Source organism: Carassius auratus, chromosome 30 (genome assembly GCF_003368295.1).
Source record: "Carassius auratus strain Wakin chromosome 30, ASM336829v1, whole genome shotgun sequence".
Classification (NCBI taxonomy): Eukaryota; Metazoa; Chordata; class Actinopteri; order Cypriniformes; family Cyprinidae; genus Carassius; species Carassius auratus.
Window position 1 is genome coordinate 17,187,300 of NC_039272.1, and position 13,095 is coordinate 17,200,394.

Below are 13,095 nucleotides of genomic sequence, written 5' to 3' on the forward strand. Positions count from 1 at the left end.
TTTGTCTTGATTCTAGGTGTCTCATTATTTTCTGAGGCTACTCCTACACTTATTACATCACTCACTCCTACTGCGATTGAAGACTGAGTCACGAAGTAGAGGCGTTTTTGAACACTGCCAACGAAAGATATCCAAGCAATTAAATGCAGTGTGATGTCATTAGTTTAGTCATCCACAGCTATAGCCCACCACAAATGACCCACATTTGCCCATTAAATCACACTCGCCCACACTGGCTCAAATAGCCATTGGCTGTATGGGGAAAGCCCAAATATGACAGAGCCCAAATATGTCTAGAATAGCAAAATCGCCTAATGAGCCTATTAAAGCAACTTTTGTAGAGCTCAACATTACAAAATGTCAGCAGCATAATGTTTATACCACGACTTATGTTTTTCTGTTATGTGATTTAAAGTGGATAATTACAGTATGTAATTTGAATCGGGGTGTAATTTGCATCAACAGAAGCAGGTTGGGTTTCTTCTGTTTACAGCAGTTCTCAGGTAGTGGAATGCGAACTGGCATCTCTGTTATTTCATTACAGAGTTCTGTTGTCAAGCTTCAACCGCAAATTCGAAAACTGAGATGTTTGAGGCGTGTGGCATCTCATGTACTGTGGGAAAAATCTGGTCGTTCCTTAAGTCAGTACATAGTTAAAGAAAATTAGAATAATATTAAAAATAAATAAGAAATAAGGTCGATACTAGATGTTGAATGCACTGAGAGTGTCTTGAAGATACAGGAAGTTCAGGCAAAAATTCCACCTTATTGCATCACATGAAGCACATTCATTTTAAAACTGTTTTTTTTTTTTTTTTTTAAATGCTTCTTCCCAATGTACAGCAGTTTCCTAAAACGTAATACACACCGTTTGAAGTCAGTAAGAGTTTTTGATGTTTTTAATAAAAGTCTGTAATGCACAACCAGGTTGCATTTGGTCAGTCAGAAATACAGTAATATTGTGTAGCATTATTAAAATTTAAAATGTAAGTTTCTATTTTAATATAGTTCAAAATTGGAAATATTTTTTAACAATATAAAATCCTTAACTGTCACTTTTGATCAGTTCAATGTGTCCTTATTGTGTGAAAGTATTTCTTTAAAGAAAAAAATTTTCTTCATTGATTAAAAAAGGCCACAAAATGATTATAACTTGCAGTTCAGTAAGTGAGTGAGATGCTGATTTAGTTACTTCTCCCGTATAATTCAGTTCAGTGAAAGATCTGCCAAACTGATCCAATACAACTCCAAAAGTACTGTTTTTCAAAAGTTAATTCAAATAATTGCCTTCTATGAGTCATTTGCTTGGAATCTTGATTTTTATGAAATAGAACCAGATCATTAGTTAATGAATCAGAAAAGCATTGCAAGAAACAATGGTGTACAGTAGAATATGGTTTGATATAGAATCATTTAGGATTAATTTAAAGATAATGTGATCCATTTGACTGTATTTAGTCGATCCTTAAATAATTTCTCATTCAAGAAGGATTCATTCACCAGCTTTCATGCCATTCTATAGGCAACATTCACTTATATCTCACGTGTGTCTATTATTAGTACAGTGTGAGTCTCACATGGTACTGTAAGTCTGTTTGGCTTGCCATAGACAAGTATTGACTCCCTACAATGAATCACTGTACCACAATTACTGAAACCATTTCTTCCATTGCAAACATAATGCAAAGTTTGTGTAAAACCCAAATAAATATTCCATAAAAGGACTTTTCTGTGGACTCCAAGATGGTTTTCAATATTTGTGGATATGATAGGGTATATACTGTACAAATAACCTACTGTATATATTAAGCCACAGTAGTTAGTCTATTTGGTTCCTGTTTCTAAAAACAAAGCATGGAAAACAGCAAACCCGTTGTGCAAGCTAACTATAGCAGTGGAATATCAAATTGAAGAACTAGTGGGATCCTGCATTTGCAACAAAGACCAAATTTGAAGGGTCACCACGCTCTGACAGACGGGTTAAAGAAAGCAAGTAAGCAAGGGATAAAGGTGCAGTGTTTGTCATTCTCTGTCAGAGCTGTGACGGGGATAAACTCCATCTTTATATCATCTTTTATCCCTAAAGGAAAAAAAATAAGGAGGATAACAGAGGAGTGTGAGTGTGTACACTCATTTATCGGGGATCTTTTCTGACAGTTTCGAGACAGCGTGAATTTTAAATAGAAGGCAAGTACTGATGAGTGACAGAGGAACATTGCGCTCTAAACGAGAGCGAATCTAGAATGACAGTTACAGGCCGCTTGAAACACATTACACAGTTGCTCATGTTTTCTTAATAAACGGACATACTTTTGTACATGCTTTAAGTTGAAAATTCCCACAGTAGTCACCTGGACGGACAGGTGAGGTGCGTGACATGCCTCAAGGCATCTCAGAAATACCATTATGAGGAAGTATGTTCATGCTTCAGGGGAATAACTTCAGGTCAGACCACCTTGCAGAGGGCAAACTACAAAAAAAAAAAAAACCCTCTTCAGTCAAAGATTCAAATAAAAGTGAGGACATTTTAAAGAATTTAATAGTACTGTAATTAAATTTATTAAAGTAATTAAATTACATAGAAATTAAGAAATAAAAAGGAATAATAGCTATTCTTTAAAATATGATTTGAAGGTCAACGGTTGATTGGAATATTGGTCAAAATACAGTATACAGTTCATTGGTCATTACAGAAAAGAATTTGGATGCAAAATGGTGAGGATGACGAATCAAAATGAAGTGTTCTCGAGAGCTACAAAAGAGATTTTAATATAGTTCATTTCGGCTTGAAGATGTATGTCTAATTTTTTTTTTTTTTGTTTGAACAACTAAACTAAACCATGCAGGAAAAAAAGCTTTAAGTGTGTACTTGCTCTTTAAGTGTGCCTACTTTCTGTCTCATTTGTAAATCGCTCTGTCTCTGCATCTGCTAGATGGCTAAATGTAAATGTAAATGTCTAGTCTTTGTCCCTCTGTCAGGAATCTGTCCTTAATGAGCGAAGAATTCAGAGCAAAGAGTTCATCGGGGAAAGATGAGGCATGAATATTTTAGGAGCAGTTCACTGCACACATGTTGTGTGTTTGGTGCTGGTCCATATGTTCACTGTCTCTGTCTCACAGTCACACAGAAACACACAGGTGTTATATGATGTGATGAACACAGACAAGAAGTGAGGCCATTAACAGAGGAATTAACAGAGGACATGGCTCAGACAGTTCAGAATAATGGGAGGAGATCAGGATCTCAGAAAGAAGGAGAGGTGTTGATTGCTTTAGTTGAGCTGTGCTCAGATGGATCATAGCCTGTGGGATTTCTGTTCATTCAGTATATCATCTATGAAAATGTATCCTCTGATAAATGCACATTATAGACATTCATTTCAATTAGTATTTTTCTTTTTTCTTTCTTTACTAGTAAGAATAATAACCATAATACCATAGTATTTTAAGCTAAATATTAATCCTGAAGAAACTGTTTACAGTTTACACAAAAATATCACTGAAGGAGTAATGATCAGTCACAGAAATAAATTACATAAAAAATATAAATATATATATATTTTTAATTTTACAATATTTATTACAGCACACAAACATAGTTAACTTATTCTTGCATATTCTCAACATCGAGCGTTTTTGGAATGATTTTCAAAGGCAGCCTAATTAGGAACGCTAAGCGAGAGAACTCAGGGATGAAATAGCAGATCATTTAGCATGTGGTGCTGTAATTTGTAGAGATTCAAGTGTGTGGAGAGAGTTCTGATTTCCCAGCAGGTTTGGTGTAGGCTCCGTGCCTGTTTCTAGAGTGGATATACCCAAGTCAGGTCGGGCTTTGGCTTGAACTAGCAGCCAAGGATAACACGGGCCAATATTTCCGGTGGCTTCAGGAAATGTAGCCTTCCGCAAAAATTAAAAATCCAAACATGGCCATTGGTCAAGGGTGGAAGATGGCTAAAAATTCAGCCCAGACTCAACACAGCACAAAGCAGGATGTAAATGTATTATAGATCATGGCACTAGCAGTGCATTTCTCCTCGTCTGTAAGCTTGTAAACACATCCTCACATTGCATAACACATAGAAAAAGTCCCTATGAAAAAGACAAAAAACATCAGACAGAATTAAAAAATATATAGAAATTGGAAGATGAAGGTAGCATCTTAATCAATTATGTGAATTATGACAGCATTAAGCAAATGCTAAGTAATGGGAAACTGCTTGGTTAAAGCAATCTTGTGATAAGAACAGTATTAGGTTTAGAGTAAGTTTTGTCTGGCTATTTGTTAATTTGCAGTCATTCATAAGAGGATTGTGGGTAGGAAATGAATTATGGAAACAGAAAGGGAATCTTAAAGCTTCCTCCTCATTTTAAAGAATAAGGATGTGGATTCACAAGTTGATATGGTATCCACTTTTTAGTTTTCATCCGCACAAGTGGGCCATTTTTTAAGGACTGACATTGTCATTTTGATCTTGACTGCAATGAAATTCTACCAAGTATGAGAAATGTGAAACTGAAAGAGAATGTGAAACTAAAAGAGAAAGAGAAACTGAAAGAGAAATGTGAAACTGAAAATGAAAGTAAAATGTGTCTGTCTATGTTTTTCCTTCCAGTTTTCATCTGCAGTTTCATGATAGCTGCACCCATTTTTGGTTACCTGGGGGACCGATTCAACAGAAAGGTCATTCTGAGCTGTGGAATCTTCTTCTGGTCTTTTGTGACGCTGCTGAGCTCCTTTATTACCAAAGATGTAAGTGACATACTGTCTTTCTCCTCTACAAGCAGTAGATTAAACCTTGCTCAGAACCACTTAAAGGAATCCTGTCAATGTGATTATCATTTTAGAAGAATCTTAAAAATACAAACCTAGCCGTGCTAGCTGGCTATTTTTAGAAGCAGAAAGGCAACCCAGCCGAGCAGTAGCATCTCTAAAGCTCATTCAGTTTCTGGCTCATTTGAGAGCACTTTGAAACTACACTAGAGTCATTCAGCATTGCAGAACTCATTTTACATATAATAAAAAACTCAGTGTACTTTATTATTTAGATGTCTCTCGCGCTTGCTCTCTCTTCCGCACTTTGCTTTTTTCCTTTCACTTTTGCTAAGATAAAATGATTAAATGACATGCTCACTTGGCCTGTCTCAGAAGACCTCTTGTTACAGCTCTACTGCTGTTCGTCATCCTCTTTGTCTGCTCTTATATCTTACTCTCTGTTTTATCCAGGGCCTCACTCACTCATGTCATTAAGAGTCACAAAAGCCGCTAAAATTACAAATCAAAACAGCATTTGTTGCCACCTAAGACTTGACAGCCATCAGAACTATACAGTAGTTACAGATAACATAAAAAGAACAGAAAATCGGTTTGACAACTAGGAAGTATCTTAGCTTCTTCTTTAAATTGTATATGAAGAGGTCAATGAACCTTGAGGAAGTGAGCCAACAGTAAAGCCAAACTGTTTAAGGCAGGCCAAAAAAAAAAAAACCCATTAAGATTAAATTGATGCTTATCATCTAGAATCCCTCACAGACCATCTCAATCAAACTGTAAGTGTGCGTGTGGGGCCGGACTCCAGGGAGGTAATTTCTACAGAGATAGAGAGTGGCAGCTAATTAAAAGGCCATGTTAATGAGAGGAAGACTGCGAAATGACAACGAAGGAATGTTCCTTGTGGCTATGATAACCGATTTTAGTGATATCTAGTGTGTATGTGTGTGCAGTTTGCTTCCCGTTAGCCTCTTTTGTTTTGTCAGTGAGCATGTGGAGACTGCATTTATATCATTAATATGTGTGTGTGTGTGTGTGTGGTCAGAGTATGCCGGCCGAACACAATGGGGGGTATAAATGCGCTAATCCCCTCGATCTGCAATGCTGAGTCGATACTGACAGGCCAAGCCCCTCTGCATCAAAGTCACATGATTGTTCAAGACAGCACACACATGCACATATGCATACATGAGCACGGAGACTGCAGATATCCCTTTATCTGTCAATCATCCGACCCAGGGCGGTGGGCTGTTATATAATGTTCTCCACCAAGAGAAATCTGCAGATCATCTCTATTTACACAGACTCCTCATCAACATCATAACCATCACGTCAATGTTACCTTAACATTGCTGCAAGGTCTGCATTACATTAATCATAAGGAGAGTGCTGTGTTTCATAAGAATACACTGAAATGATGAAAAATACCATTACGTCAAGAAATATCTTATGGGATAAGAAATCTGGATGAAGTAAAAGTGTTCTTAGTCTGATGAAAGTAATAGGCTGTCTGTTTTGAGAAGAAAATATCTACTAAATCTCTGTATGGCTTAAACTGACCTCACAACCTCTTGCTGATCTATTCATTATCTAAAATCCCTCTTAACTTGATGTTCGGGTTCTTTTAATGGGATTTCTCAGGGCTTTGGGAAGTTGCTGCAACAAGATTCAAAGACATTTGTTAAACATTTAAATCATGATCCTAAAACATAAGTAAGGCATATAAGTGGCAAATGAAGGGAGATTTATGGATGTCTGATTCCCATGACCATTTTAACATCATCTTGTTGCTTTTGTCAGATGACAGGAAAACAAAACATCAGGGGATGTCAGTGGTGGTTTTTAGTTAGATATGCACATATTAATGCAGAATGTATTTGAAAGCTCATGTTTATGTATATGGTTTTGAGGGATGAGTGAAGCCAGACGTACAGTCAATCCTACAGTACTGCAGATTCATGAATTGGTTGTGGTCTGGAACAAAGACAACGAGGCAGATGCGTTCGACTCAAATAGTGTGAAAAAATCCGGACCAAATAATTACAAAGAAATTGTACCTGAATAGATACAATTACATTCATTCTGTTGAGACAAAATTCAAAACATTTAAGATAAAAAAGCAGGGAAATCATTATGTAGGTTTTATTTTTTTATAATTTTCCATATATGTGAACCATTCATTTTTGAGTACGTATTGTACATTGACAAAATAAATGGCTGTTTTTTTTATTGTTTTTTTTACTTTTATATTTATAATCTATAATACTTAATGAGTATAAATTATCATAATATTTACGCACATATTTTAAATATGTATTGTATAGTATAACATAAATACAGACCACCATCTTCAAGTCCCTCTCCTCCATCTCGGTATAAATCCTCTACACTGTATGACACATTAATGTGTGTGCGTCTCACCTCAACGAAACGTTCAACAAATGACAGCCCAAGCATTCATTTTTCATGATGTTTTGGGGGGAAAGAAGAAAAGGTTGTGTAAAAAACAAACAATCATCCACTTTCCCTCTCCGCTATCCCTCTATTCTCTTATTCCCTTACAGCACTTCTGCCAATAAGCAACTAGTACATAGCTTTTGACATTTTTGAGCAGAGTCATGAAAAGCAGGAAAGCAGCTGAAAGAGGGAGTGAGCGGGAGGGAAAGGGAGGGATAGAGCAATCGTCTCTGTGCCAGAGGATAACCCAGCTTGCTGCAGTCTCTCATTGCTGATTCCTGTCACGTACACTAAAGAAATTCCCCTGCTGAGAATTATGTAACATTCAACAACAAGTAAAGTTGTTTTTCTTTTGGCTATATGTCGTGGGGCCGCTGTCACACCAAAGACTGTCAGGTAAAAAATAATAAAGGATGAAAAGCAGGAAAGGGAGCGGGGGAATCCTTGCAATGCAATGTGACCATCGAATGGATGGAGGACATGAGGATTGCTGCCTTTGTTTTGAGAGCAAGGGATGAATTAAACTTAAATTCATTCATTTAGCAAACATTTTTTATCTAATGTGCATTACAAATAATAATAATACAAGCACAAGCCATTAATAATTGCAATACACTGTTACAAAAAAAAATCTATTTCAAATAAATGCTGTTCTTTTGAACTTTCTATTAATCAAAGAATCAAAAAACAAACCATTGTGAACAAATAAATAAAAACATTTGGTGAAAGACTATATAGCTTTAACACACTATCTCATTAGCATTTACAGGAAGCTTGTTAGTACACAAAAGTCTGACACAACAGCATCTGGCTGGTCAGGTGGCTTTGTAAACCCCCTCAGGAGATATTACACATGGAAGTCTGCTACGACAGAACTGTATGTGTGTGTGTGTGTGTGTGTGTGTGTGTGTCTGCTGTATATGTGCGTGATATCATAATGGGATGACCTGGTGTCTCTAGAGGGTGTCCGTGTTTGCTCCTCACGCTTTGTCTCAGTCCATCAGTGTTGGGTGTGGCTAGACTCCCCACTGCTGCCAGACCGAGACCACCAGTGACATCATAAAAATGAGATATTATGATGGAGAGTGAGAAAAAAAAAACATAAAAGAAATGGACTGTGAGCACAAGCAACAGAGAAATCTATAACTCGCCTCCTCAGTTGGGCGACTGCCAGGGTGACCCAAATTCTCCACAGCAGTATAGATGTCCATTACACACCCACGGTTAAACATCTTTACACGAATGACTATATAAAGTCTAGGCCATTTCAGGGAAGGGTGGTTTCTTAGTCTGGCTTCCTTTATCCCCGATAGAGGTCAGAGGACAACATCCACATGTTCCCACTGTATTGGAAATGTAGGACACTTGCTCCTTTGCCACTAACACATGTTCAGTTTTGATAAGAAATGTACAAAAGCCACACAAACATAAACACAGTTTCAATGTCAATAGATAGATTTATGAAAATGTTTCAGGGATCAATGAGCTGTGTTTTCTGTGTGATGTTAATATCATTAACATCATGAAGAGAAAATATGCTATGTGGCAATTGCCAATTGAATGCTATATAAAATAAATTCCATCGGCTTTTTTCTAATAATATGACCTTTTCTTTTGCAGTATTATTGGTTGTTAGTGCTGTCCAGATGCTTGGTGGGTATTGGGGAATCAAGCTACTCATCCATCTCTCCAACCATCATTGGAGACCTGTTCACAAACAACAAAAGGACTGTGATGCTCTCTGTCTTCTACTTGGCCATCCCACTTGGAAGGTGAGCATCACTAGACATTAGTGATAAGCAATGCCATTGTTTTTTTCTCTCAGTCTATTACCAGTTACTATCAAGGCCAACCAATACACATACATCTATTTATGTTAATGTATAAAATAGGTAAAACGACTCATTTTGCAACAATAAATAAACAGATAATTGTGAGATCTCTAAAAAAAAATATATTAGAATAAATGCCAATTTAGTTGCAGTGAAAAAAATAGCAATAGCATAGCAAAGCAAATACATTTTCCACCTTTGCTCAAGTCTTCTTGCTTACCTCTAATCCCACAAGAGCTCGCAATAAACTAAATACACAGGGAGTCCAGGCGATTTAATTTTGCTTAAGCAATTTAATTAAAGGTGTGCAGATGTTCATTAGAGATGATTTTACAATATCACTTTAGCATAGTAAGTCATATAATACAATTATACTCAGCTTTTTTTATGTGGTCACTGCCTCAGATGGGCCAAACAGTCAATGATATTCTAAATCTGCTGCTGCTGTGAGAGACTATAAGCTGACCTATTACAGTCACTAAACACGGGCATTTTCTTTTGCTCGCTGAGCTGGAAAAAGACTAGAGAGAAAAGGGGAAAAATAAACAGAGGTAAGGTGATAAAAAATTCATGACTGTACGTGTGCAGCATTTCTAGCTGAATTACGTTCGCATACAACATCTTGCAGTTTAATTGTTAATCTGATGTGGAAGAAAAACAACAAAACCAAATGCTAGTGCACAAACTAGAGTTTTATACATGCATTCGGATAACACCCACCGAAATATCTGAACGCAGCAGCTGTCACCAAAAGACCTGTTCTGAGGGCTAGTAATAGTATCGATAAGGGACTGAACGCAGTTAGAGGAAAGGACGAGTTCGAAAAATAGGAGAGTTGAGGTATTTGCAAGCTAACTAGGTTCGGTCCTAACAAACGATAAACAGTACGAACAATAAGAGGTGAGAGACTACGGTGTACCGCCTCACTTCCTGTCTAGCGCACTGTTTATCTGCAGTCTGGTTGTTACTGTTTCCAGGAAGTGACTTCAACCATGAGAGAAATGTTTAGCAGGAAATTTTAGTCCTCTTATGGGCATGGAAAACATTTTAGGTATTAATAAACATGGAGATACAGAGTAACACTGACAACTTGTGGACAAAAATTTACAGACATATAAAAATGGTAGCACAACATTGCGAACGCCTGAAATTAATATCTAAAACCTCTCATCCAATCAAGTACATTATTACTGGCCATATTCAATGAATAAACAATTAAGTTTAGAAAGTGAATTAAGTTTAATTAATGGGTTTTGGACACTGAATGAGGTCCAGTGGACACACTCATGTTGAGCGCCATATGTATTAACTGACAAGGTCCTATTGTTTGATGGGTCAGGTCAGACTGGTCCATCAGTGGGATATGTCAGGGGGAGTCAAAGATAAACAATGTGGTTTACCTGCTGAGCGACAGCCTGGCGCAAGTGTCTGGGAACACAGGAAGTGGGTACGAGGTTAAACGCTGGGAGGGACACTCCGAATCTAAACAGAAAGATTAAAACGCTGCAGTTATTCCATGGCCTGATGTGCAATAAAAAACAAAATACAAGAGACTATGGTATTATTGTAAAATATTATTACAATTTAAATGAAATGCTCTCTGTTTAATAGTGTTTAACATTTAATTTATTCCTGTGATGCAAAGCTGAATTTTCAGCAGCCATTACTCCAGTCTTCGGTGTCAAATGATACTTCAGAAAAAAATCTAATATCTGACCCAAAGCTTTTAAACAGTAGTGTATGATATTAATGAATACTGTATGTGTCTTTCTCACACTATAACCATTTTTACACCTGATCGAGTGAGGCATTTTAACCTGGTTGTAACTTGAGTTCACATCACTTGAATGCTGCTGTCATTAAAACAAAGAAATAGAGAGCTGCTGGAAAGAAAAACAGTGTGACACCCACTCAACTTTTTTTTTTTCAAGACTATGACCAAGAGAAGAGAACAATTCGTACATTGCAAGATGAATGGCGGCTTAGTCAAATAACATCCAGTGATAGTTTCAAACCAGATAATCTGCATACAGAAAGAATATTTCACATGTACTTCGTCCACACCATAATCATAACATGGCAATTATGAAATTCATCAGACTGTAAACAGGATATAGAGCTGAGAGAGTTTGGTCTACGTCTGAAGAGATATGACTCATAGATTCCACACATGATCCCACCTTGAGTGGCCGTCTTCCTCTTTTCCTTATATCACTCTGTCAGGCAATCTCGCATTAGATGGACTTAAAGAAAAGTTCATGAGACAAATGCACTCTGAAACCGTATCCTACAACCTCAGACAGGGATTCTCAGAATTAGGTCATCTGAATGTTTGATGTTCGTATTTCACCACAGTCCCCAAATCCAAAAACCCAAGCGACACTGTGTGGGAAGCTGGCGTCTCTCCCCAGTCATCTCCCTTTCTCTTTCCCCCGGAGCTGATCTGTCATTGTAAGCCCCTGAGTAATGCTAAGTGGTTGACTCTCTTACATAGCCAGAGGTGATGTTCAGTGTAAAGCCATTATCAGCAGCATTAGTATGCATGCTGAGTTCAGCCAGCCTACTCAGAGCATGAAAGTTTTAGCATGTATGACACAGATTTGGCTTGGAAAGACAATCGGGAAAAGAAGACAGACCAAGTCAATGGCAAAACAGCTTTTAAAAACTGCTGAAACCAGTTTAAGATGGTCAAGCAAGCATGGTTTGCTGGTTTTAGAGAGGTTCTGGTAATAAAATGTATTTTAAAAACCTGAAACATTTGTAACCCACATCATTAAATATACATTTACATATTATTGCTCTTTTGTTGGTTCTGTTGTCATAATTTCTAAGTCACTTTGGATGAAAGCATCTGCTAAATGACTAAATGTAAATTTTAAAATCCAAACAGATAGCAAAAACACTAGATTATGTTGGTAAATTTACATTTCTACATTTTAATTTAACAGGTTTTCACATTAATTGCAGGCGTAAACTACTAAAATGTAAATATAAATAAAAGCAAACAAAAACTACTTTAAAATTCAGCTATGCTCAGCAAACCAACTGGATAGCGGATGTTTATGCATGGAATATGATATGTTTGTTGTGTATAATGACATGTTTTGCTCTCTGTCCGCAGCGGTCTGGGCTACATCCTGGGATCCATCGCTAAAGACGCTGGAGGGGACTGGTTCTGGGCGCTGAGGGTAAGAGCTGTTGAAATGTCTCAATGTGTAGTATCAATATTTAAAAGGAAGCATGCACAGCCTCCACAAATACACACCATTTCCTCTAGTCCAGGTCAAAAATATCCCTAAAACCCATGGCAGACAGGTGAATCCCAAAATACCTTCGGCCCGTCTCTTGAAAAATACATAGCATTCCTGCACGCTTTAAAGCCTGTGCAATTGGCACTGACAACCCAACTAGCTTAAGCGCATTAATTTAGCATTACTTCCAGCTCTCTCGGGTCCTGCTCAGACATGCTATCCGTGAAGAACAAGGTCTTCTCAGTTCTCACTGTGGTCTTTGTGCTGCAGAGACCCAGGAGCTCACAGAGCATTTTGTTGTGGGATATTCCTCAGTAGCCTTGATGAACCACAGCAATTACCAAAAGAGCCAAGCAGAGCACCTTTTCATGCAGCTAAAATGACTAATTTATGAAAAGACTGTGTGAGAGTAAGGGCTGTGGCCTATAACTTTTTTGGGAGGTGAAAGAGAGGGAGCTAAACCAACTTTGTTTTGAGAAAGTGAGAGGCCTCTGAAGTGCTTCAGATTTTTTTGTCCTTCATTAGCTCAGTGCTGTTTAAAAACCAGCCGCTTCACTTGTTCATTTTAAACTTTAACAGTTGGGCGTTCCTTTCGCTGGGTCATAAAGAATCCACGGAGTGACTTATCATGAACTGGAATTATGATTGATGTGTGGCTCTTAAAACTCCAACGAGGTTTGGCTGTCAAGCTCTTAGGCCTAAAAGGAGACTTGTTAAACCCTCTCAAGCTTACAAAAACTCCTCTCTGCATGACAGTTATGTGACCCTCAGGAACATGAATAGCTTT

The 13,095-nt window shown here is 37.5% G+C and overlaps 1 protein-coding gene across 1 annotated transcript in view; it reads left to right on the forward strand.

Annotated features, from left to right (window-relative positions):
- spns2 (SPNS lysolipid transporter 2, sphingosine-1-phosphate) overlaps positions 1-13,095 on the forward strand; it is a 62,951-nt gene that overhangs the window by 30,653 nt on the left and 19,203 nt on the right. The window contains exons 3-5 of the mRNA XM_026211799.1: positions 4,614-4,750; positions 8,846-8,997; positions 12,179-12,245. Of these exons, the coding sequence (XP_026067584.1) occupies positions 4,614-4,750; positions 8,846-8,997; positions 12,179-12,245 (356 nt within the window). The remainder of the gene's footprint in view (positions 1-4,613; positions 4,751-8,845; positions 8,998-12,178; positions 12,246-13,095) is intronic.